At 45.2% G+C, this 24973-nt stretch overlaps 1 protein-coding gene across 1 annotated transcript; it reads left to right on the forward strand.

Annotated features, from left to right (window-relative positions):
* Positions 1–3257: 3257 nt before the first annotated feature.
* Positions 3258–24810, forward strand: TASOR (transcription activation suppressor; the record flags this gene model as incomplete). The annotated part of the gene is made up of 23 exons (XM_080350193.1): positions 3258–3639; positions 9047–9192; positions 9959–10051; positions 10733–10805; positions 11634–11725; positions 12083–12241; positions 12665–12792; positions 13455–13486; positions 14128–14233; positions 14672–14775; positions 14883–14989; positions 15206–15278; positions 15423–15497; positions 17017–17721; positions 18064–18503; positions 19756–19900; positions 20268–21205; positions 21840–21962; positions 22217–22376; positions 22985–23093; positions 23248–23426; positions 23509–23664; positions 24287–24810. 23 exons carry the CDS (start codon positions 3258–3260, stop codon positions 24808–24810), a joined length of 5049 nt encoding a protein of 1682 aa, XP_080206319.1.
* Positions 24811–24973: the final 163 nt, after the last annotated feature.

The following is a 24973-nucleotide window of genomic DNA, read 5'->3' on the forward strand; positions in this document are numbered from 1 at the left end:
GACGGACAAACAACATGGACCAAGTTCTTTCAAGATGAAAGTAATAGATGCCATTTATTGCTACAAGTGCATTTTTATACAATTCTACCAGTTCATGTGTCTTTTCACTATTGGTTACAAGTTACAGCACTAACATCTCATTGGTTAATTTTTCTATCATCCATGTTATTCTTCTATCCCCTTCTCTCTCATGGGGACATCTCTCCTCTCTCCGGATACTCCTTTACTCCCATCCTTCTCAAGGGTAAATCTTCATATCTCAAGGCTGATCTCTCATATTTTCTGTCAAGGGTTCCACAGACCTGCTGCAGTTCCCCACATGTAACTCTCTGTGGTCTTTGGTTCCCTAGATCTGCTGTGCAGCATGACGCGTGGATGGAGACCTCCCCTCCACACCAAGGGCTGCTCCGAGACACCAGCAGTGCTTGGGGTAACATCTGGGCGGCTCAGTACCGGGGAAGCGATGGCCAGAATCTGGGCAAAGAGTCAGCCTGAAGTTGGATTTTAAGGCATAGAAAGTATTTCTCAGTGGTGAGTCCTATTTGGGATGACTCACCTGAGCCGGGGGTGCTGCCTTAGGCACACACGTTCTGGAGGGGTCACAGACATTGCTCGAGTTTGAAGGGTACATCAGAACTGTAAAACAGCCAGTTAATGGGTTGCTCTTACTGAAAAAGTTGATGGTTTATGGTGACACCAAAGAAGAAGATTTATTTCCTTTAAATAGGGGGTTCCAGTTCCAGAATGGACAGTTCTTCCATGGTTAATGCCCACTCATGAATATTTTAAATATATTTTAAATACTGCAATCTGTTCTACAGCTTGATGCTGCCATCTACTGGAAATAATTATTTATGAAGCCGACTCAATTACATTAAAATCTAAACTAATTTAAGATATTAAATGTTTTTAGAAATATAAAATGAAAGTATTTTTTAAAATACAAGTAGATGTTTTCAGATTTTCACCTAAGGATTACAAAGTTGTGAATTTCTGCTACTAATCCTTGGCTTTACAGAGCCAAGTTGAGACTCCTTCCCCAGTTCACCTTTTGCTGTCAAATCATATTTTCTCCAGAGCTGGTAAATGATATTAAAGCTCTTTCCAAGTGTGTAAATTAGGTTTTCCCCCTCAATTTTCCGAAAGTGCCTCTCATGGTCTATGAAGGAATTCTCATGATACAGTTCTCCTGTCTCTGATTTCCTGGCACCTAATATTTAGTCAGCACAAAATTAGCACTTAAGCATTTGAAGAAATTAGATGTGGTTTGCAACCCTAGAGTAATTCCTGGAAAGTAAAGTAGTAATTTCTCATTATTTAAATGAAACCGTAACAATATGCTTGGACTAAATATTTTGCATTTCTAAATTTGCTTTCATAAAAGAATGTCGAGGAAATGTCTGGAGCAAGCACCCGAGTTCATTCCTTGAGCATGGAGCCTTATGCAGCCCTCCCTTATGAATGTCTTGATTGTGTGGCTGTCAGTCTGATCTAAATCTGTATTACTAATGTATTAAATATCATCTGATTTCAGAATCAAGGGGGTCAGCAGCTGCTTTGTGGTTGGGTGAGGAAGCAGCGGGTGCAGCCGGGGCGCCGCGGCCGAGCGCTCGCCGAGGTCGGGAGCCACGGAAACCGGGAAGACCACGAGGTGACTGATTTAATAATGTTCTCCTTTTGTTTTGTTTTTCAGAGCATTCAACTAATCTCTTCCTATGGCGATTCTTTGCCGAACCTTTGTTTTGTGAACTGGGATTCTTGCTACCAAGTTTTTAATCTATCAGGATGTAAATTCATAGCGGTGCAGTGATCCAGAATTGTTACATCATTCATCAAGTAGTATTTAGTAATTTTTGTGATTACCTTTCCCAGGCGTATGTTAATTAATACCTATTTTGTACAATTGCAAACAATGTTTTTAAAGCAAGTGGAAAATGAGGTAAGCTTTTTATGTTGTTTGGTAAATAAGCAAGACTTGTATTTGTTATATATGCGCTTGTATTTCTCATTATTGAGCACATCTAAAGCCGTTTTAAGCACACGCTCTAGTGTATTTTCCAGTATTCACCGAGGCACGCCGAGCCCTTCTTTATTAGCCTTGCCAGTTCATAGGATTTACAGATACGGGCCTGGACTTAAGATGTTCCGTCAGATGTTTTTTCCAATAATTGTAACTAAAACCACACCGCACTGATGTTACGTGTGTGTCAGTTACGTTCCCACTCATTCACAGACCAGGCCCAAGGACACTCACACGTCCCGTGCACTTGGGGATGGTTCTCCGGCCTGAGATACCATTCTCATGAGGCTCTTTACAATTATGAGAAACGTGCTTCAATACAGTGTGTCCAAGGCCCTTTATATTTTACTACGATCTAATTCTATTAGTATTATTTCTTTGACCATCCAGATGGTCACGTTAGTATTGGAGGAGACTGAGGGGTGACTCATTCATGGTGATGCCAGGAGGACGGAGCCAGGCTCTGCTGGTGACAACCAGTGACAGGACAAGGGGCAATGGGTGCAAACTGGAACACAAGAGGTTCCGCTTAAATATGAGAAGAAACTTGTTCCTGGTGAGGGTGTCAGAGCCTGGCCCAGGCTGCCCAGGGGGCTGTGGAGTCTCCTTCTGTGCAGACATTCCAACCCGCCTGGACACCTTCCTGTGTAACCTCATCTGGGTGTTCCTGCTCCATGGGGGGATTGCACTGGATGAGCTTTCCAGGGCCCTTCCAGCCCCTGACACTCTGGGATTGTGTGATCTTCCTTTATCATCCAGGTGGCTGGAACCGCACATCCCGCTTTGCTACAGCGGGGCTGCCGGTTCCCGGCCACGCGGCTGGTGGGCGAGGGAAGGAAGGAAGGAGGGAATGAAGGAGGGAGGGAGGGAGGGAGGGAGGGAGGAGCGGCCTGTCCCGGCCCGAGGAGCCGCAGCCGCCGGGGCCTCGCGCGGCGCACCCGCCACCATTTTAACGCGCCGCAGCGGCCGCCGCGCGCTCGCAGCCGCGCCCTTGAGGCGTTGCCGGCGCCTCCATCGATCAGCCGCGCCGCGCGCCGATTGGCTGAGCCGTTGGCCCCGGCCCCGCCCCCTGCCTGTGTGCGCCGCCGCCATGTTAGGGAGCGGGGAGGGGGCGGCGGGGCTGCCGTGAAGCCGGCGGACGGAGGGGGAGCAATAGCGGTGGTGGGGAAGGGGCAGGGCGGTGCGGGAGGAAAAGCGGGCGAGCGCTATCGCGCCCGCTCCTCGGCGGTGGGACTGAATGGCGGATGCCGCGATCCCCAGCGGTGCCGAGATGGAGCCGGAACAGCATCAACGGCCGGAGCAGCGCAGCGCGGGCCCCGGCGGGGAGAGCCGCAGAGCGCGCGCCGCTGAGGACAGCGCACAAAATGGCGGACGCGCCGAGAGCGCCGGGGACGCGCTGCTGGCGGCGGCTGCTGCTGCGGGGGACACGGGCCCCTCAAACCTCGGCGTCCCCAGCAGCAGCCAGCGCAGGAGCAGCATCTCGGCGGCACATGAGCAACAGCAGCGGCCGCAGCCGCCCAGCGGTGTGTCCGGGGGGCCTCCCCCCCTCCCAAAGCCCCCAGAAGACCTGGCTGTTGGGAGGAACTTTCAGATCCCCAGGAAGAGCAGAGAAAAGAAAGGTTGTTCCTTCCCTTTCCCTCCTTTCTCTCCCTCGCTCCCCTCTTCATCTGGTTCATTAGGCAGGCTCTTCATGCGCCTCGCGCAGCTGCATGCGGAGCCCTGCGGGTGTGGAGGAGCCTGTGGCGAGGCTGCTGGGGACCAGGCCTGGAGTGCCAGGGAGGCTTTTACATTCTCTCCTTTCCCTTGCCCTCCTTTTTCCGTTTTCATTTTGTCACAAGGAGAAGGAAAAAACCAAAACCAAAAAAAACAACCCTAAAGTGAAACTTGGCTTGAATTTCAGAGCGTTGCTTTAGAAGGATGGAAAAGCTGGATTGAGTCAGGGCGGGCTGGAGCGTTGATCCTGGCTCAGCTGCTGGAGACGCCATCACACGTGGAGAAGATGGTTCTGTGCGACATGGACGTGTGGAGATGATCATTCGCTTTTCTCTTCCCCCAACGTGCAGGAGAGGGAGTGATCCTAGTCAGGCAGGCTGGCGCACACTGAACACGGTTGTCCTTCATCGATGAGACGCAGAAGACTGTTCTAATCTAGCGAGCGCTCCCTGCCTTGCAGAAGGAAGCAGCGTCCTGCTTCACGTGCCTCGCCTTGGCAGCCTTCCTCTTCCAAGTGCCATGGGGTTGTTTTGGTGTTCAAGTGACTCTTCCTCTAAAGGCCTGTGGTGTTTCTTTTTGTGAGACTCCATTGGCTTCTGCTTGTCTTTGGTTTTGTTAAGTGGCGTTGAAGACGTGTCTGATCTCCCTGAAACTTACCGCAGTTCTTGATCTTTGGCGACATGCGATCAGTAGCTTAGTCCGTATCACAGAAGTACCTGTTCATGTAGGTTTCTAGTTCTTCAGAGGAGTCTCACATCTAACTTCTTGACATGCTTTCTTCTATAAGCAAGAGATGAAGGTAGGTTTATTTCATTATCCAGTCTTTCCCTCCTTCAATTTTTGGCAGTAATGTCCCTGTTTTCTTCCTTTTCTTTCCCATTGCCACCCCCCAAGGGGGAATACAAGTCTGGCAAAGATTCATTGTAAAAAGGATGGGGATGATTAGGAGGAAAAAAGGTTTCTTATTATTCATCTGGCAGAAAAATGTCTGGATAAAACATGGTGCCTCTTGCATTGCCACGTGTCAGACCCACGCGTGGTGACACATGAATATGTTCAGATATATCTCAGAAATGGTTAGTACGTAACCACAGACATTTGAAGTTCCTCTCTAGCATTTGGTTCCAGTGGGAGTGGAAACCTGCAAAATACCTTTTCGGTTCATCTAATTCATCATTTGCTTACGCAGAACCATCTCCTACACTGTGTAAAAAGCTTTGGAATATGTAGTTCAAACATCAGGCTTCTGCAGCTTCTCGGGCAGAAGGGGAAGCCGTTCTTGTGCTGATTCTAGAATGTACTTGTTCATGTCAAGGTCATTTGACCCATTCTTAAGGGCTCACTTCTTAGTGTGCTTTTTTAAAATGTTTTCTTTACGTTTCAGCCTATAGAAATCTTGGACATTTTAACCATACCGTTGGCTTATGGTTTCAGAAATTCTCAAAACGGCCCATTCTGGCCGTGGTGTTCGCAGTCTTATCATTGCTTAAGGTTGCTGCTTGTCAGTTGTAGCCTTACACCAGGTGATGCTGTCAGGCCAAGTGCTGTTAACACATCGTGGGCAAGACTGGTGGAGTGCGCCAGCGTTAAAACCGCCACTGTGCTCTTTGAGGACAACCGCGTCGCTGTCGGAATTGGCATTTGAGAAATGGCGCAGTTGTATCAGTTCTGGAATAAACTAGAGGATGAGCGGTGCGCTGAGCGGCTGGCGTTGCGCACGTGTACGGTGGGCATGGTACCAGCGCTCAAATACATCCTGTTAAACTGCAGAGTAATCAGAATATAATCTGCGCCTCTCAAAAGAGCTCTCTGGGCTAGATTGTAAATTCCAGCGTAAAACTACTCGTGGAACCTTCCTCCATTCTTCCTTGGGCTGGAATTGTCCTTGTTTTGCATTTTAATCCTCCATTTTTATTCCTGGACATACCATCCCAAGAGATGCCTGCAGTCTTGCTTATGAAGAGTAATCTTTCATACAAATACAAAATCTGCACAGGAAAACGTTCTTTGCATGGGGTTAATTTTCTTGGTGGTTTGTTTTTATTTTTCTAAGCGCCAAAATATGTTTTGGGAACAATTTTTGATTGTGAAGCAATTGAATCTGCAAAACAAAAATGTAAAGGAAAGCGTTCAGCCTTTCCAGAGTTTATTTCCACCTCTGTTTGGAGACTGAGGGACTGAAAGTCAACAGAAAGAACCTTGTTAATGTGGATCTCTGCATCTGGAAGAAACAGACTTCTTGAAACAAACCAACTGGTTGTCAAGGGAATCTGGCTTCTGAATTCCTGTTTTGTTTTGTTTGCTTTTTGCCAGCAGAAGAACTCAGGAAGCCAAACTAAGAATGTTGGCTGTGAGATTTATTTTGTACTGTGTGCGTGCTTCTCCTTTCCCACTTGAAACTGTCTTCAGAGTTCCTCTTTTCCTGGCACGTGCAGTTTAGTAAGGCTCTTGTGCTCTCTTGAGTAGATTATATATATATACGTGTTCGTCCTTGGAAGTCTTAGCAGCACTTTTTTGGAGGTTTTGGTTGTCCATTTTCTACTTGACAGTATTTGACGCTTCATTTCACCATGTCTTTTGTCTTGTAACATTCCATATCTTTGGCAGAGACACATATCTGCTATTTGCTGTTTTCACCTGGAGATTCCATCCGGCAATCTTGAACTTCATAACCGCTTAGACCTTTTGAGCACAAACGACATTTTGGGCTGAAAACCGTCACAAGTAACGAAATTACGGTTCATTAACACCACAGGTTTTTGGTCTTAATCTTAAAAAGTGAAGTCTTAACTTTTTGGTTGAGTTTTTCTAGCAGGAACGCTTGTTTGTGAAGAGTACGAGTGTTCTCCCAACTTAATGAAAATAAGTAACTTGCTTCACTTGAAAGTTAGTTCAGGATTTCCTGAGAACATCTGTGTCTTGCTTTTCTTCACGTTGTGACTTAAGAAAACCCAACCCAAACGCACTGATTTCAAACGCGGTTTTCTCAAGTTGAAGCATCGTCCAGCTGTGAAAGAGAAACCCGAACCCGCAGGGAATTAGCGCATCTGAAGATCCGCTGCGTGGGCTGCCCTGGGCTGGGTGCTGTGTGGCCTACTCTTAGTTTCCACCTAAAAATACTTATGGGTTACAATACACTGCATAGGAACAAAACCAAACCACTAAATATTTTTACTTCTCCAGAACGAGCCAGTGAAAACTCCAACAATTGAGTTGTATGTGCTATAAGGATACTGCAAGTTAGTCCTGACCTAATGACTGTTTAATTCCATGGGCCCAATAAAGCTGCAGCAGCCCCATGGCAGATTTGTATAGTGAGCCTAGAAAATGTACATGCACATGCTGCTGGACTTGGAGGTGAAGTAAGATTGGAGATGAGCTCCATAACCTGATCCTTTGCCTGTGGACACAGGATTTGGTGGCTGCTCTAAAAGGTCTGGTTTAGTACTTTTCAGTTGGTTTTTTCTTCTTAGTTCTGAACTGTTTTGGTAAGTGGCGTCCAGGCCCTTCTGGAGTGACCTGAACCTTCTAGAAAACAGCTGCCCTTTAGCACCAACGCTTAGATGACAAATTCAAAGCATTGCCCTGCCAGCTCCCTCAGCAGTGATGCCTCAGGTTTGCGGTGAGAACCTGGAGCTTGCGGTGCCTCACGTTCTGGAAGAACCGCAGAAGTGGCTTTGAGCTTGTCGTGGAGCGTGTGGTCAGTGCGGGATGCGCTGTGCTGGGCGGCTCTGTCGCTGCTCTCTTGCCAGAACTTTCCACAAAGCACAAAATAGTTAAACACAAATGGGAACGTACTTGACTGTTTGCATTCATGATGGGATCTTAATTGGTGTAATAACGTACCTCTTCCTAGAGTTTGATCTGGGGAGTAGCAAAGACGTCGTGCATCGTTCCTGGGGTTTTTTACATGTTACTCCGAAGTGGTTCTCCCTCTACTCCAAGTGCATTCAGTCTTAGTAACACTGAGTTGAGAATTTCATTCACATCCAGTTATTTTTCCTCCCATATCACTGTCAGCATTTCAAGAGTAGATGTTGTTACTAAAAAGAGCGTTACATAAGAATAGTTTCTTAACCGCTTTCATAACTTCTGCTCTTAAATCATTTCTTCATTGTTGCTGGCGTTGGAATCATTGCTTTACTTCAGTTTGCACATGTGGTATTACATTGGAAACATTGGGAAGAGTGCGTGTAGATGCAGCTTTTAGCAGGGAACACAGTGTCCTTTAGAACATTGGTTCTATACTGAGGCTACGGCAATAAATATTTCCTGCAAATGAGGAAAAGATGACTATCTAAATCTACTACTGTATTATTTAATGGAGTTGAAGCTGCACTCTAAACATGTAATTAAATTCAGGTGTCTGTCAGAATAATGGTAGACTGTAGTTCATTCCGAACTATTGTAGCTCTGAGTGATTTGAGGAGGTGGTGGTTTGGGGCCTTATTTTGGTAGATGGAAACAGGCCCTCCTACAAAAAGAGCAAAAGCAGCCTCAGAACTATCTGTTGGGATGTTCTGTCTGCAAATACCACAAAAATACTGGGTGTTTGTGAGTGTTTTGGAAGTGATGCTGGGGGGAAACACTTGCCGTAGCCAGCACCTTAGTTCCCCCAGCAGTGTTATTTTCCTCGACATGCGCTATGATTCTCAGCTGCTCCCCCGGTCACTGCGTCACTTCGTGTCCCCACGTACAGCTGCAAAGCTGAATTTGTACAACAAACCAAGGGCTTTGCTTTTGACGCAGTTAAAGGGGCTGAGAGCAGAGAACACGAGCACAGGCGCTGTGGTTTCTGAGCAGAGGAGCTCACCGGGCTGGAGGCAGTTCTGAATTTATTCACACTTGCTCTAGTTACCATAAGCAAACAAGCAACAAACCACGGAATGGTTCTAAAGAGAGGACAGGCTATGAAACTGGGGTTCAGCTTTATTAGAGCAATTTGTTTCTACTTCTTAATTAAAAGAGCTAATTAGTTTAATTAAAGTTCCGAAAGTTTAATTACAGTGTTTTGCAATACAGATGAGGTGTTTTCAAAGGGTGAATTCAGACTTGAGGTTCTTCCTTTATAAACTGAGAACTAACTGTTAAAGAGTAATATTAAGCATAAAGAAATATTTATTTTTTTTTAGAAAGATGCTGTAATTCCAGGCAGCTTCAGCTTTCTAGCCTCAGTTCCGTCTCTTTCAAGTATTTTGGGTGTTTTGTGTTCTTGAGTCATGAACCGGTTTTCTTGCTGTATAAAGCGTCCATGAACGGGAAGGGTTAGGGTTGTGTTTGCGTGCTGGAGCTGATGTCTCTTGTCTCTGGCAGCGCTCTTCCAGCCCGTGGCTGCGGGCTCGCGAGAGTTCGAGGACGTGGTGAAGATTCTGCATTCATCTTACTTGGAGCCCGGTTCTGTGTCCAGTTTTAATTACAAGCGAGCCAGCTTAGTCCATAGTGAGCTGTTGGAAAAGGAAGTGAGTATGTTTGTGCCTTCTCTTTATCAATAAGGTACAAATCAGCTGAAATTTCATTTGTTTTTCGGAGTGTGGAGACAAAGACCTGGAGATTATTTTCTAATTACATGCTTGCTATTTTAATTGCAAACTCAGATCCCCGAAAATGTAAGCAGCTGTCTTTCAGGCAAGTTTATTACTGCATAGACATAAAATCTTGCCTGCCTAATTGTTTTGCTATCGTTATTATCTTGAAACCATAAGGTAAACAGAAGATTTTTGTTTTCCTGCTGCTGTAACACCAATGGTTCACGGTTACAGCCAAGGAGTTTTGCAACTGATGAAAACCAGCCAGCAGCACTGAGGTACAACTGCAAAAGTACACGCACAACATAAGAGATAATGGTCTGTCTCTTAAAAAGAGAAAAAGGCTTATTTCTGGAATTTAAAAGATGATACGGGCGGCATCTGGCTGGATGCTTCTGGATAGTTACGCTACAAAGCATTACCGGACGGGTTTGTTTGAGGAGTGTCTCTTTCTTAAAAAACAAACCAACCAAACCTCTGGGCAGGTTAAGCCAATGATGTGTTCCATGGGTATAATGGTTTTGAAATTTTATTATAGCATAACTTACAAATTTTAGCATAGTACCGTCTTCTAAATATCTTTTGATATTTCTTTCTTGTGCACTCGGAACTGTGAGCATAGGCGGGAGCTTAAAACACTGGCACTTGAATGGGGCAGCAGGAATCTGTTACCCGTGGTAACAACTTTCTGCACCGATAGTTCACAGAAAAGCGCAGAGAGCTGAAATCTGATGGTCGCCTAGAAAAGGAGCTTTCGGAGAGCTACGCGTTCCTGATGGTTGATCGGCCGCAGGTGAGGAAACGAAACTGCACAGAAAATGCTTTCTCTTCTCTTTCAATTAGGAGTTCGGGGTTTCTTTAACCTCAGTGTTCTTAGTGACATACTAATCTTTAAGTTATTTTTGCAAAATTCAGCACTGCAAGGCTTAGAGGGACAGGAAAGAGATCGGATATTATCTCACAGTTTAAATCCTTTATTCCCTGCTATTTAAGGTGCTCCATTTACATGTCTCTGTAGGGCATCTTCTCTGCTTTAGGCTCTGTTTTATGAATAAAAGGATGGATTATCTGGATGGCATGTGGGATTTTATTGGTTTTGTGTTTGGGGTTGGTTGGTTTGGTTTTTTTTCTGAATTGCAGAGACAGGTTGTGTGTTTCCCTCGCAGCTGGGTTTTGGTGGGTGGTGGTTTGGGTGGTTTGTTGTGGTGTGTGATGTGAGTTTATCTATCTTTTTTTGTGTGGTTTGATTTGGTTTGAGGTCTCGGTAAGTCTGTAGAAGTGCTTCATACTTGTGTGGTTTAACCATTTCTGTAGCCATTCAGCCTAGTCTAGGTTTTTCATTTGTAAGGGGTTTTTGGGGGGTTGTTCTCGGTGGTTTTAGCTCAGTCAAAATTCTGTAATTGTTGTTTCTCTCTGTTCTGTTTATATTCTGGCTTTCCTGATCGACTTACTTAAAAATGTCTGTTCTCTTCAGATCCAAAGCATATGCGAGAAGGGGCTGCAGGTGGGCCACTCCAAAATCGCTGTTCTTGGCAACCCTTGCATGGGTAAGTATCCTTGACGTGTGTGCCGGTGTCGCTCAGGGTGAGCTGGCAGATAATGCGATGCTGTTGGGCAAACTTTAGTCCTTTTTCTAGAACCTATTGCAGGAACATCACAGGTGGGTGTTTCTAGCAAAGTAGATTGGCATCAGAACATCATTTCCTAATTCTGTTTTCGACTCTTCGTTTAAATTTCTTTCCCAAAGGGAAGACCTAGTTCTCGTTTTGGCTTAAGTCAAATATATCGTGTCTTCCCAGTAGAACTGGGAGGCTAAAGAACGGTTGCAGTGTGTGGCTGTGCGGCTCTTTGTACATCCATGTGTGAATGGGTGCGCATTCAGAAATACCTCCTGGAAACAGCAGCTCAGCTTAGTGTTGATGTAGGTAGAACTGAAGGTCTTAAATCCACAGATCCAAGAAGAATATGGATAAATTTCAGACTTGGCAGAGTCCCAGGGTGGTAAGAAATTTGAAAGCGCAAGATCCAAAGTTCCTTCTGCAAAGCTTTTCAATTAGGAAATTAAGAAATCATTTTGTCATCCTCTGTAGTGGTAACATGAGAGAAGTGACAGTGTGAATGTGGAGAGCAGAACAGATGTGGGTGGGGATGGAGAACAAAGGTATATGAACATACAATTTTCTATTCGTTTAGCCAGTAAAGGTTCCAGAGCGGTTTATCCGGGCAGTTAAACAAGGACTGAGAGCAACTGAAACCAAACGGATGTTTTTCTGAGTTCGTGACAGTTATTTGATGTGAGTCAGTCAGCTAGATCAGCTTCCAATACCATTTTAACACTCAGCATAATGTGTGTGTTTCTTTTACGCTCCCCTCAGGTGTGTATGTCTCCAGGTATGCTGATCTGCTGCAGCCTAATCCTCTAGAAGCTGGAGCAACTGGAGATGTGATTGTTTTTAAAATAATAAAGGTACATTTATCTTGCATATTCTTGAAGGATTATATTGCTTACTGATAAAATAATAGGTGGTTTGAACCTAACTTATTCAACTTACGTTTAGACAATTATCTGCTAACAGAGAAAATAGAACCCTACCAGGTTTAACATCTGATGTTGGCATTGAGTTTAAATAAAGCATAATAAATTTTAATAAAAGGTTAAAACATCTTGTTTTCATTGAAAATATGAAAATAATGTACTTCTCTAAGTGGCTTTTATATAAGCGGCCTGTCTTCATGTCCCTGCTCTCACTTCCTTTGGTACTTGTAGCACTTTGCCAGTTTTCAGGAAAAAGCTGCTGCTTACAGCTCTTGTGCTTTATTCCAGGGAAGAATGAAAAGCGTCTATGTCCACATCGGTATGAAAGCGATGGAGGCGACAGTGAAGAGTGCGTTGGATCCAACACCGAAGCACGAGTGCCACGTTTCAAAGAATGCAAATAAAGTAACCTCCTTGTTGGCTTATCGAGCCTACGAACTTACTCAGGTAGAGTCGAGTGTGTGCTGACTTCTTATAGAGCATTATGAACAGAACTTCTGAAGTAGTGACCATCCTGTCCATGTTTGATAAAGGAGGGAGGAAAATGTGAAGGAATTACCTTAGTTGATTGTGTTGTGAAGTACATATGAGAACAGCATTTAAAAACTTCCTAATTTTAGGAATCAGCTTTCGAATAAATAGCCTGTTGGTAAAAGGAACATGAATGTGATTTATTACAGTAGCTTATAATTTGTTTTATATACCAGCTGATGTTTGGCATAATGGGTTCTAAACAAACCGTATATTTTGTAAACTATTCCTGTGAAAGAATACACCTTTCAGTGAAGAAAGGTCAGAAATTGTCAGTGTATTTGCAAAATACAGTTTACCAGACTTGTAACTTAACACTGTGTTCACTTCTTTTTCTAGTACTATTTTTATGAATATGGCTTTGATGAGATAAGGCGGAGACCAAGACACGTTTGTCCTTATGCTGTCGTTTCATTTTCTTATAAAGATGAAATGATGCAAGTACCAAAATTCTTGCCCCCATCAAGGTAAGGCAGGAAATGGGGTTTGGAAAGCCTGCATGCAGCAGAGAGGTTTGAGCTCTTGGCAGCAGCTTGGGCTGCATTTAGATGCACAGTGCTGAAATAATGGATGTGTCACAGGGACTTGGCGTCATAAATACTCCTAGTGCGAACAAGAGGTGACAGAATGGGTTTGATGCAGCAGGCTGGCCCATGCAGGAGCCATTCTGCTGCTCTGCTCACCTGCTCACATTATGCCCGCGTGGAATCCATGGATAGTGGGGGGTTTTTGCTTAACAGGAAATTCGCAGACATAAATATGTTCACAGCATCATCTTGCTTGGTGTTCTAAAAAGATGTTGTGTAAGTGTTGTCGCTGAACTCTTCCCTGGTGGTGTCTTTTTGCTTGTGGAGAGAATATCTAACGGGGCTGTTGGTTACAGATGCAGGGTGGTACCGTGGTGATGGGAAGGCATCCGGGTGTGGGGGCTGAGCTGTGTCACACTAACAATAGTCATCAAGATACCTAGAATAGCACAAGAATAGCTACAGCAGTGATGGCTGGAGCTTAGCGAGTGAATTACCAGTGTTGCTATTTTGTTTGACTGATAAAGTATGCTGAATGTAAAATGTAGTACCCAGAAGTTTCTGTCTCAACCAAGTTAGCCTGTCTTTTTTCTTTTTGTTAGATCAAACAGCTTCAACACAGATAGAAGTACAGGTAAGAATGAACTGAAATTGATTGCTTTTATGATCTAGACATGGAAGGTTTTGGACTCCTTTCCCCATGTAGTTTTATTGGTCTTTAACCAGCATAGTTAGGCTGACTGTAGACCTGAGTTTTATGGTGAACCGCACTGATTGCAGGGATCCCTTCCTGATACTGGGTGATCAGACACCCTAATGTGCATCATCTTTTACCAGAACAAGTCAGAACTCAACAAAATCAAGTCTTTTTCCCCTCCTTGTCTACTTACAGCATAATAAAAACTTATCCTCTGCTCCCAGATCTCCTGTTCAGTGGGACTTCAAATAGTATGATCCTCTGTGTTGCTTTTCTGTTGAACCTCATTCAGGCAAAATATTTATGTGCATGAAAGTGGCTGACAGTTCAGGTGAGGAGAGAAGATGTTTCACAGATGGTGGCACCAAGGGCGTGCTGCTCTAGACAGGTACAGGTAACGCCAGCCTCCTTTACTCTGCTCAGAGCAGGTCAAAACACCTTTTAACATACTATTGTCTGCTTTTAGTGTGAAACTTTCCCTAAACTGCTTTTGGAGATTGAGCAGCCTCTATTCTGCCATTTCCCTTCAGTCCCACGTAGCAACTGGTTTCATGTAGTTTTTCTTTATCTTAATGTAGATAAATCTAACTATACATTATGGAGGGGACATCTTTGGAATAAAGGCAAACTTTTGTGCCACGTTTCCATGAAATCTGCAGCATGTCCTTTCCTTCCATGCAAGCTGTGAGTATTACCATTTAAAGAACAAGTTTAAAAGATTGCTGTGTTGAAACTCTGTCTAGGAGAGGCTGGTGAACTTTGGATAGGTTCAGATGAAAATCTAAAGCACTTATTGACTAGATGCTGTGAATATGTCAAACTAGAATCTTCTAAAAGTCACGTGTGTGCAGAGCTGCTTTTAGTTCATCTGCACAGCTCTGTCAGCAGCTCTTGGGTTTGGTGTTTTGTTGGTGTTTTGGTGCTTGTTGTATTTTTCATTCCTTTGGAGTGACACAAACTTCTTTGCAGGGATAAACAGCACTAGCTCACGAGATAGTCCCAGGAACTCATTTTAAAGAGTGTGTATTCACTAGTTCTTACTTGGTCAGTGAGGGTGGGACTATGGGCTGTAGAAAGAGGTCTTTATCTTTTTCTTTCCCTCCCACCGCCCTTTGTCTCCAGTCCTGAGAGGCTCGAGGTTGAAAAAGTCATGAGCATTGATCAATTGAAGAAGAAAATTTCACCAGCGTTGTTGTATAAAGAAACTTACGTAGAAGCAAAAGAAGGTAAATAGTTCTAGCTTAATTCTTTAAAATTCAGAATTTTAAAAAGTTTTCTGAATTACAATTTTGTTTCCTTTTTCTTACCTTCTCTTTGTGCCCTTGTATCGTAGCCGTGTTGAGGAATGGCCTGTACTGCAGCCTTTATGAGGTTGTGGACAAGTCCCGTTCTGGTAGCCACTTGGAGGGTTTGCTTCAAAAACTGGAGAAAGAGAAACTTGTGAGTGCTACATATTCAACTGTTCCTGTTTTTTAAAATAACTTAGTGACTAGTGGCTGCTCACTGGGATTTCTTAGCTGGCACGTTCTGAAGTGTTGGATTGGGGCACTTCTCTGCCCGCGGCGGCATTGAGCTCAGGGGCAGTAAGAGCATTCACAGGGTGCAAATGTCTGCGTACTGTTTCTAACTGCATATACTTGTTTTGCTTGAAAACAGGTTCTTGTGAAACCACTTCTGGACAGAGGATTTCTTTTCCTGCTTTCTCCTTGGCAGATGGCATCCCCTTATGGTACGTATGTTCTGGCCTTGTTGGCTCTGTGTTGGTTTTGGTGGTGGTGTTGCGGGGTATTGGTTGGGTTTAGGGGGTTTTTGGGTCTTTTGAGGCATCGTGGTCTTCTCCTTCTCAACTGCTATTTATTTTCTTGTGTTCTAGACCACCAAACCGGACCGTCCCGCATGCTCCATGCCTTGTTTCTGTTTCCAGAACCTAGAGATATACGGAGCTCGAGTAAGTTCGCTCACTGTGGAGAGTGGTGTGTATGTGGTTATTTGTATAAAGATTTCGTAGTGCTATCACCTGTGCGTGTAAACTAGGAATAACAGTTTGCAGCGGTTGTGGTGATGGTGTTCAAGGTGTTTATTTCTTCACTAAAGTAACTATCACACTACATATTTTAGGTTGGTTTGAAAAAATGAAAGATTTCTTGATCGTATATTGTAGTAGAACTAAGCATCAGTATTCCAAGATCTGTGCATTATTCATAACTTAGAGGCTGGAAGGCTTGCTTTAACCATCAAAACATTAAGGACAAAACACCTGAAAGTCTTTAATGTACCTGTCTTTTTTTGCATTGAGGTATGTACCAAAAACTGAATAAATGACCAAAGCACATATTGATACAACCAGGTAATAAAAGACAGAAAGGACTTGGCTTTAGTAGATCTTTAATGCTTTGGGATGAGACTTCGAAGTTAATGTTTTACAGCAGAGATTTGCAGTGAGCAGCAGCAGGATGCAGCCGAATTCCGTCCTTTTGGGGCCACTTCGAGTTCAAGTGTTATTGGCAAAACGTGGCTCTTTCCAGGCGTTGCACTGGGGCAAAGAGGCTCTTGTCCTAAGTGGTGGTGGCTTCCTAGGTTCTTCTCTCTTACGTTTTTCTTATTTATGTAACAATTGGGAAAATTCAATTGGTTATAGATTAAGAGGAGATATGATCTAAGATGACATTAGAGTTCTGCAGAAACACTCCAGTTCTTGCTGCTGTGACATTTCAAAGACGTGTGAGCTCCAGGTCCTGTCAGACTCAAAGTCAATCACAGGGGCATAAACAGCTGAATGGAGAAGAGTTTTAGCCTGCGATTGCAAGGGGGGAAGGGTGTGAATCAGTCAGTACAAGAAAAAAGCGATTGCAAGGGGGGAAGGGTGTGAATCATCAAGACAAGAAAAAAGCATATAACTTGGAGCTTCCTTGAGCAGTTGCTTCAGGGGTGTGGTGAACGGATCTAATGGTTTCCCAGGACAGGGAAATCCTGCTCGTGGCACGTGCTCCTGCGGCATCTCTTTGATTTAGTGACTTGTATTGTTTTGCCAAGAAATGGAGAAAACCTGTGTAGGTTTCTGCTGGGTAACTGAGCTGGGTCATCGTGTGAGGCTCCAGCGAGCAGCACAGGGAGCGGGGCTGGAGCAAACGCGTCCCCTGCTCCGGAAGCCTCAGGAGTCGCCTCCTGGAGGGGTCGGTCAGTGCTTAATGGGAGGTGATCCGCGTGTCTAGATGCAGGTGACCACAAAATGATGAAAACGAGCAGTTCTTCATGGCTGGGAGCAGGCTGACAAAATTTTAAGTGGGCTTCAAAACTGGTTACTTCACCAAAAAATTACTTTCCTGGCTTTTGCGTTACTGCTCTGCAGTCATTTCAAACTGTGTTTCACCAAATGTGTATCATACAGAATATTGCTAACTAGTCATTGTTTATCTATAGCTTTATGATTTGATTTTAATTGTGAATTCCGTTCTCTCCTATGGCAGCACAAAAAAGTGTTCCCTTTAGAACACAGAAAAATTCAACCTCCGAAAATGAGGAAATCCTTCCAGAACTCACAAAGTTCATTCAGTCTCTACATTTTGCTTTAATCCAGTCTCGTAAAGACACTACTGCAGATTTCAATGCTGTCGTGGAAAAGTATATCAATGAGTATTTGAATAGATTCTGTTTTGGCTCTGGAAGATATAGAGAATTTGTATTACATCCGTATCAGTCACGGTTGGATGACAAAAAGTTTCTTTATGCTGCTCCAAAAAATAAATCTCATATTGACAGCTGCTTGCCGAACTATATTTTTGGTTGTGAGGCCTATCAGCTGCCTGTTTCCAGAGCTAAGGAGCTGATGGAGGGCAATCGGAAACTTCAGCAGTTCAGTCCCATCTCAGATTATGAGGCCCCAGAAGGAGACTCTGGTTTTGCCAACACAAAGAGGAGGAGGAGAATCCGTGCAAAATACGAAGCCGCTGCTGCCAAGCAAAAGTGTTGTCACTTTGGAGATTACGATCCCGACAGGCTCAAAGAACTTATCAACTTAATCCAGTGCAGGAAAAAAAATGCAGGTGGAGATTCTGATTCTGAAGACGTTAGAAGTAAAAGTGGCCTGAAAAGGAAGCTGGATAAACAGTCCGAAAATTTACGGAAGTACTTAAGAATGAGTGAATCTTCAGACAGCGGTTGTCAGTATGAAGGTAAGAAAGTCTTTAGCCTTCCTCTTTCAACATTGTCATTCAAAGCACACTTCATCTCTATAGATGGGATGTGTTTTGCGAGCTGTGGATACCCTGTATAATACCTGATATGTTTGGATTGAAGGGGAGGATTAAACTTCCAAGCATGAGCAGAATTAAGTTTTGAAATAACCAGTAACGTGTAGTAGGACAAAGGAAAATGTCAGAAATGTTCGTGTGCTGTAGGAATTGATGTAAAGAGTCAGACTGTGGGTATGTGGATGTGTTTGGGGGGATCTGGTTTTGCCTTTTGTTTTAAACCTTATTAACAGATTACTTTTCCCTTGCTCCCCCTACTCTAAGGGGTCAGAACCTCGGACTCGCCACACTCCGTTTTCTCACTTAATGCTGGTCTCGGTGGCCACGATACCGACCTGAGGCAGCAAGACGTGGCCGACCCTGCTCTGACCGACCCGCATGGCCTCATTAAACTGCTGTTGGACACACTGGCTAGTGCGGGACACTTGGATTCGTCGTTGGCACGGTCTGTAAACCAAGCTTTAGGATTAAGCACTGATGAAATTGAAGAGGATATGAGGCAAAAATATGAATATGAATCCATTCCAGCACAGGACATAGATGATCATGAGCTCCCCAGCACTGCTCAGGCTGAGAACGTGGCCTTTAGGGACCCGCAGAGCCCCGTGCTGCTGGACGACGCCGTGTGCCTGCCCTACCCCGTGGATGTCGATCTGCGGCTTCCCACTAACGAAGTGGGCCTGGAACACGCGCTGCGCTTAAAAGTAAGTGAAACTGCCACGTGGGTGGGTGCTGATAATGAACAAAAATGGGACTGGATGAAAAAAATGTTATTTTTCCTAGGTGAGCGTAACTAAGCACTAACTTTTCTGTGAAAAAGCTTTTCTGTTTGGTAGAACTGTATATGGAGATTTTCTTAACTGTGAGATGTGCGTTCCTGGTTCTTTACCCTTTTTGTAATCAAATTATAATTAAGAATACCCGGAAGCTGGAAAGCAGCCATGGTCGGTCTTCCTCGCTAGCTTTACCGTGTGTGTCACGCGGCCCCTCCAGCAACAGACGGCAAAACTTGAGTCCTTTTGTTGCTGAGGCTGTTTTTTGACGTTTGCCGGGACCAGCGCCGCGCACGTGTGTTTGTCTGCTGTCGCTCGCAGAAAAAAGACTCTGCTCTGGCTCTCCCCTTGCTCATGGCAGTGGGGTTTTTAGCAATCTGCAAAGCTGCTGCATGGAATAAGGAGAGCGTTACTGTTGCAGCTCGCGTGCTGCCCTCCGTCCTCCTCCTCCTTCGGAGTATCAAGGTTTGCTGAACCTGAGACACAGGAAGGAGAGACTGGATGGATCCCATCGCAGTCGCTGCCCGGCTGCTGCTCTTCCCAGAGTAGGTTGGTGGGCAGGAGCTGCTCTCACGTCTGCGCTCTTGGCAGTGGTTGCAGGACAGGCTGTTAATGACTGTACGACATACTGGTTGTTCTGGGAGCTCTGGTATCGATACTTCTACACAAAGCCCCGTTTCAGAGTCATGGAGCGGGAAAGAGTTTGTCCTACCTGTAATCTCCGCGCTGTTTTGCTTCTACCCACCTGGAATGCGAGATGAAATGGGATTGTTCAAGGGCTTAATATGATACTAATTGCAGGCAGTTGCTCAGTAATGCCAACAGCTCGTGGCTTCAGCCAGCTCTCCAGACAACAGCCTGGAAAAGGCGGAGCGGACACTTCTCCACATTTTTGCCCCCGTTTGCCTCCCTCCCTCCCTGCCCCGCCAGCCCCGCTGCTCGAGGCACGTGCTCTGAGCTGCACCGGTCACTGACGGGCCGGCAGCAGGCACGGCTCGCAGCGAGGAGCAGACGGGTAAATGCCGTCCATAAGCACCTCTTGTAAATATTTCCAGGTTTGACCTGACAGCCAAACTGCCCGTGTGCTGCTGAACTGGGGTGTGTTCTTACTGTTGGCTGTTTGGCGCGTAAAGGCTTGATAGCTGCCAAAAGTTCTGAGCTGAGAATTTTGACTGTCTTTTAGGAAGCAAGCACTGGGAGTGTGAGTAGTTTTGAAGACTACAGTCCCTGTCCCAGCACACCGGTCGAGCACGGTTATCGCCGGCAACATTCCAACTCCAATAACGTAGGAGAAGGTGGAATGCACTGGAAACTTATTCCAATTACAGGTAAGGTGGGTCTGACTCTTGTGTTGCTTCCAACGGCGAACGAAAACATGTTCTAAAGGTTTGTATGTTCATAGATCCCATCCTTGGGTCCCATGTTGGTACACCTGCATGTATCCAGCCTGTGCGGTTGTTTATGACAGTTGATTAACACAGAAATTTGCTGGATTATTTGTGTTGTGCTTTTTGACCAAACTTTGTATTATTCTGCCATTACATTTCTTGCGCTCAGTAACACTTGAGTCTTTCAATTTAAGTTGATTACAACTGTAACTCTGTTTTATAACCATGTTTTGGAGGTTTTAGTGTATGAGTTGTGTATGACTTCTCAAACGCAAGATGGTGATGATGATTAACTCTTCCTATATAGGTCTGAAATCACCAGAAGAACCACCGGTGTATTTACCGCCGAAGGATGCCTGTCCCAATGACCCCCGCGTAGTAAATCGACAGAGGAGTTCTGATTATCAGTTTCCGTACTCTCCATTTTCAGACACACAAAAGGGGTCAGTGGAAGATGGACTTTGTACAGGCCAAGTGGAGAAACTTGAAGATCAGTGTGGGCTAACAGATCACCCTTTTACAGCTAAGCATTCCATTAGTGCAATAATAGAGACGACACTATTAGAAGAATATAATCTCTTTGCAAGAAAGATCCAGGAAATTTTGCAGCAAAAGAATATTGCGTATGTTAGTGGTGTGTCCACACCGGTCTTCTCCGCCCGAGAGAGGATCACGAGACTTTCGGAATACATGTGTTTACAGGCATCAGAGGTTTCTGTCCAAGAATATATAGAGACACTGAGCGAAAAGCTGAACAGTGTTATTTTGTCGTCGTCGTGCATCAGGCCTAGTCCAACGCTTTACTCCAGTCCCGAATCGGCAGACGCGGCGAGTGCCGCGCTGAACCCGCCGCCCGGCGCGGTGCCCGCGGGCAGGGCCGAGGCGGCGGCGCTGGCGGAGCCGCTGGGTCACAACGCGGCACAGGACCCAGGGGTGAACGAGCAGCGTTTGTCGAGCGCGCCCGCGGCCGAGGAGCACGCGGATCAGGCGGATGTTAAAATGGAGGACGCGGTGATGCCCGATCAGAGCTCCGCCAGCGCCGAGCTGACCGAGCCGCCAGAGAAGACTCAGAAATCCCCAGAGAACGCAAACCTTTCAACCCAACCGGCCTTTTCTGATCTCATAAGCCAGATAAAACCTGAAGTATTTAACAGTTTGGTCAAAATTATTAAAGATGTACAGAAAAACACGGTGAAATTTTATATTCACGAAGAGGAGGAAAGCGTTCTCTGCAAAGAAATTAAGGTAAGTGTGTTCCAGTTCAGCCTCTCTACACTGTTACAATAGATCGCTTTTCAAATCGGAAGGTGTAAAACTGACCTTGCAAACAGCAGGTGGTCTAAAATTCGCTTCAGAAAAGGGTGACTTGTGAAAGCAGGCTGCCCTGTCCCAGCGTTGGAGCTTTGCAGGTAGTCTGGCTTATATTCCGTTTTTACATCAGTGTTTTGCTTATAGTTGGCAAGAACAGGCTGTCGTTCAGTTCTTTCTGAAAATCCACCCGGGGGGTGACTTAGGGAATAAACATAACGGGCAAAAATGGGCTAGCTCACCCATTTAGAAAGAGTATCTGAGAGCTTGATGTGTGTGGGTTTGGGGGTTTTTTACCTTCTCTAGTTAATTGTACAGGTGGCTTTGGGGGGTTACGGTTCTTCTGTATTTAAATGTGTAAGATGAAAGTGAAATAATAAAAACTCGTGCGGTTTTGCTAGCCCGTGAGTTGGCTGTTGATGTGCGGTGCTGTAGGTGACCCACGTGCTCTAACAGCCGGTTTCTGGTGCTGCCCCCCCATTCTGATCTGATGTGGTTGCTGTGCAGGGTTTGTTTGGGCTGAAATACTTATTCACCGTTTCTTCACCGTCTTCTCTTTGTGTGGTGTCAGGAGTATCTTACGAAGTTAGGAAACGCCGAGTGCCATCCCGAGCAGTTCCTGCAGAGGAGAGCTGCTTTAGACAAACTGCTGATCATCATCCAGAACGAAGACATCGCCAACCTCATCCACAAGGTATTTCACATCAGCACGTCTGTAACTGAAGCTCTCGGTAGCACGTGGGAGCCGAGCTCCTTCAGAGCCACGTTCTTCCCCAGCACAAGGGAAACGTTCGTGAAAAAAGCACCTCCCAAAGCAAGAGAAATAATAATTTGAAAGTGTGTTTTGAAGCGTGATATTTGGTATTAGTAAGGAGGAAAGTTCTGTAGTTACTTTTTTTGTTGCATGATCTTGGATGTACGTCTCTGATTTGTAACATTTTTAAACAGATACCCTGCTTAGTGACTTTGAAGAGGCTTTCGTGTGTCAGCTTCGCCGGCGTTGACAGTCTGGACGACGTGAAAAATCACACGTACAACGAACTGTTTGTGTCTGGTGGTTTCGTGGTGTCGGATGAATCCGTCCTGAATCCAGAGTCGCTCACCACAGGTCAGTGTGAAACTTCACCACACACACCCAGAAGGCCGCGTGTTTTAGTGTGAGAGAGATGCCGCGCTCAGCGCGGGAAGAACCACGTCTTGCCACTTGGTGAGGTTTTCTGAGAGCTTCAGCTCATTCAGGCACTTTCGTATCTCAGTGGCCTTTCCAGAGAACGTGTTTCTGGGGAACGTGTGAACTTGGAGATCTTGGCTTTCCAAGTTTGGGTTGGGTAGTTTTGTATTTGGAACCTTTTGTTCCTTACTGCTCAATCCACAAATATGCTAGAAAACCTAGACTTGTTCACTTTCTCTTTATTTGAAATGGAATAGCTAACAAAGTTACCAGTTTTTTAAATAGATATTTTAGCAAGACAGACCACGTATGTCTGAATTCAGCTTTTACATAAGCAGATACCACTGTTGGGCATCTGACCTACCCAAAAGTGACTCCGTTTGGGAATACTGTTTGCTGATCCGCTAGGAACAGAACCTGAAGCACCAGGCTCCTGTTCCTCACTGTAACTGGACTTTGAAAACGGAAAGCAGCTTTATCTGGACACCGAAGTGGTGTTTTCAGTCTGTGTACCACACAATCTAACTTCCGTATCTCCACAACAGATAAACTAAAGGAGCTGTTGAAGTTTTTGGAGGGTCTCAATACCCCGGATGGGAAGTGGCAGTGGAAAGTCCACTGCAAAATACACAAGAAACTGAAGGAGCTGGGCAGGTAAGTTGTTTTTCCAATACCAGCCGTTCCAACACCTCAGCTTTAATAGCATCTTCAAAACCCAGTGAAGTAGAACTCAGTCTTATGTTTGTATCTTGACTTACCTGATTTAAGGTCAGTCTAAATATTCAAAGGGTCTTTTTTCCTGCACCAGGATGAACACGAACGCGCTGAACCTGCTGAGCCTCCTCAACACCTACCAGAAGCAGCACTTGGTTGAGATTCTCTCGTACCACAACTGTGATTCGCAGACTCGAAACGCTCCAGAATTAGACTGTCTGATCCGGCTCCAGGCACAGAACATACAACAGAGACACGTCGTCTTCTTAACAGGTACCCCCCAAGCTCACGTGTACTTCTCTCTTTTGAGAATAGGTGCTAAATATTAATGCAAAATCTCCCTTGATGTATTTAGAAAAGAATCTCAAGACACTTTCAAGTTACATTGATAATGGGATAGTGGTTGCTACTGTTGATGACTTTATGGAAAATTTCAAAAGCCTCATTGGGTATCACAACTCGGTGACTGAAGAGAACCCTCCTGCGGGCCAGGCGCACCGGAGAGGATCAGGTAATAGTAAACACGCTTATAGGCTCGTTAGCTAATGAGATATGTGGGGTGGAGGTCCTTGAAATGGCCTTTCCTCCTGTAGCCGAGCACTGCAGACGCAAAGAAACCCCAACTCTCAAGCTGCTCGCTCTTTTCTTTAAATGATGGGGGAAAAGCAGCTGGGCTGGAGCATGGAAGGAGATCTTAAATGCAGAATTCTAGGTATCCACGCAAGTTAGACATGTGCCAAGTGATGTAACCATCTGTTCTCAGGAAGAGAATAAATGAATGCTTAGCTTGTTAAAACAGGAACGCAAGGACTGAGATGTCAGTAATTGTGCTGCTTGAGTTGTCTGATCAAATCCTCACCTGCTGTACAACTTTAGATGCTGCTTTGACATTAACCCCTTTGGAGCTGGGAGTTGGGATTTCCCACACTAAACACGAGCAGAAGCTTTTAGCATCGGAGTAACTGGACACACACAGAGGGTTAAGTGTGCATGTTGAGTAAGTGAACAGAAGACCAAGACTTAAGTGATATTGGACTTGCAGACCTGAAGCGTAACTCTGTGAGTAGCGTACGGCTTTTCTAACCGGAGTTTGTATTTCAATAGAATAGGACTTTCTCTCTTTTTTAATGTAGTTCTTGTAGAAAGTGATGAAAAGGATGAGGAGGACATGTCGCTGGATTCAGGGGATGAAACAGCACAAATAGAAATCTGCAATGATGCCTCCGAGCCTCACGGGGAAGCTTTGCAGCCAGAGGCCAAGGGCTCCCACGGAGCAGAGGCCAAAGAACGCGGCTCGTCAGTGACAGGGTCACCTCCCGACGCACAAGTCGCCTCGATGGAAACTGCTAAAATGGACTTGCAAGAAATACACCCAATTACTCCGGTTTCTACAACGTGCTCTGCTGAAGGAGAAAAACCCATCTCGGTTGAACAAACCCCCTTCAGTAACTTCCAGGCCTACAGCAGCCAGCTGAACATGTCCCATCGCTTCAGCCACTTCAGCGTCCTCACCCACCAGACGTTCCTGGGCACAACGTACCGAACTTCTGCCGCGCACGCCCAGGACGGGGGCAGCTACTTCCTGTCCGCCTACAGCCGCGGCGCGGGCGCGGACGCGCAGTGTGATCCTGCCAGGCCACACTCCAGCCAGAAATGAACTCTGAGGTTTCTTTTTCGAAGTTGCTCTGGACTTCCCTGTTTCTAAACTGGCAGATTAACAGTTTCTATTTTAATCCAGAACAAAAAGTTTCTTGTCCTTTATCTCAAACGTTTTCTTGTCTTATTTAAATCCTGATGGCCTGTACCTGTTGAAAGCATCT

Source organism: Nesoenas mayeri (genome assembly GCF_963082525.1).
Source record: "Nesoenas mayeri genome assembly, chromosome: 10".
Classification (NCBI taxonomy): domain Eukaryota; kingdom Metazoa; phylum Chordata; class Aves; order Columbiformes; family Columbidae; genus Nesoenas; species Nesoenas mayeri.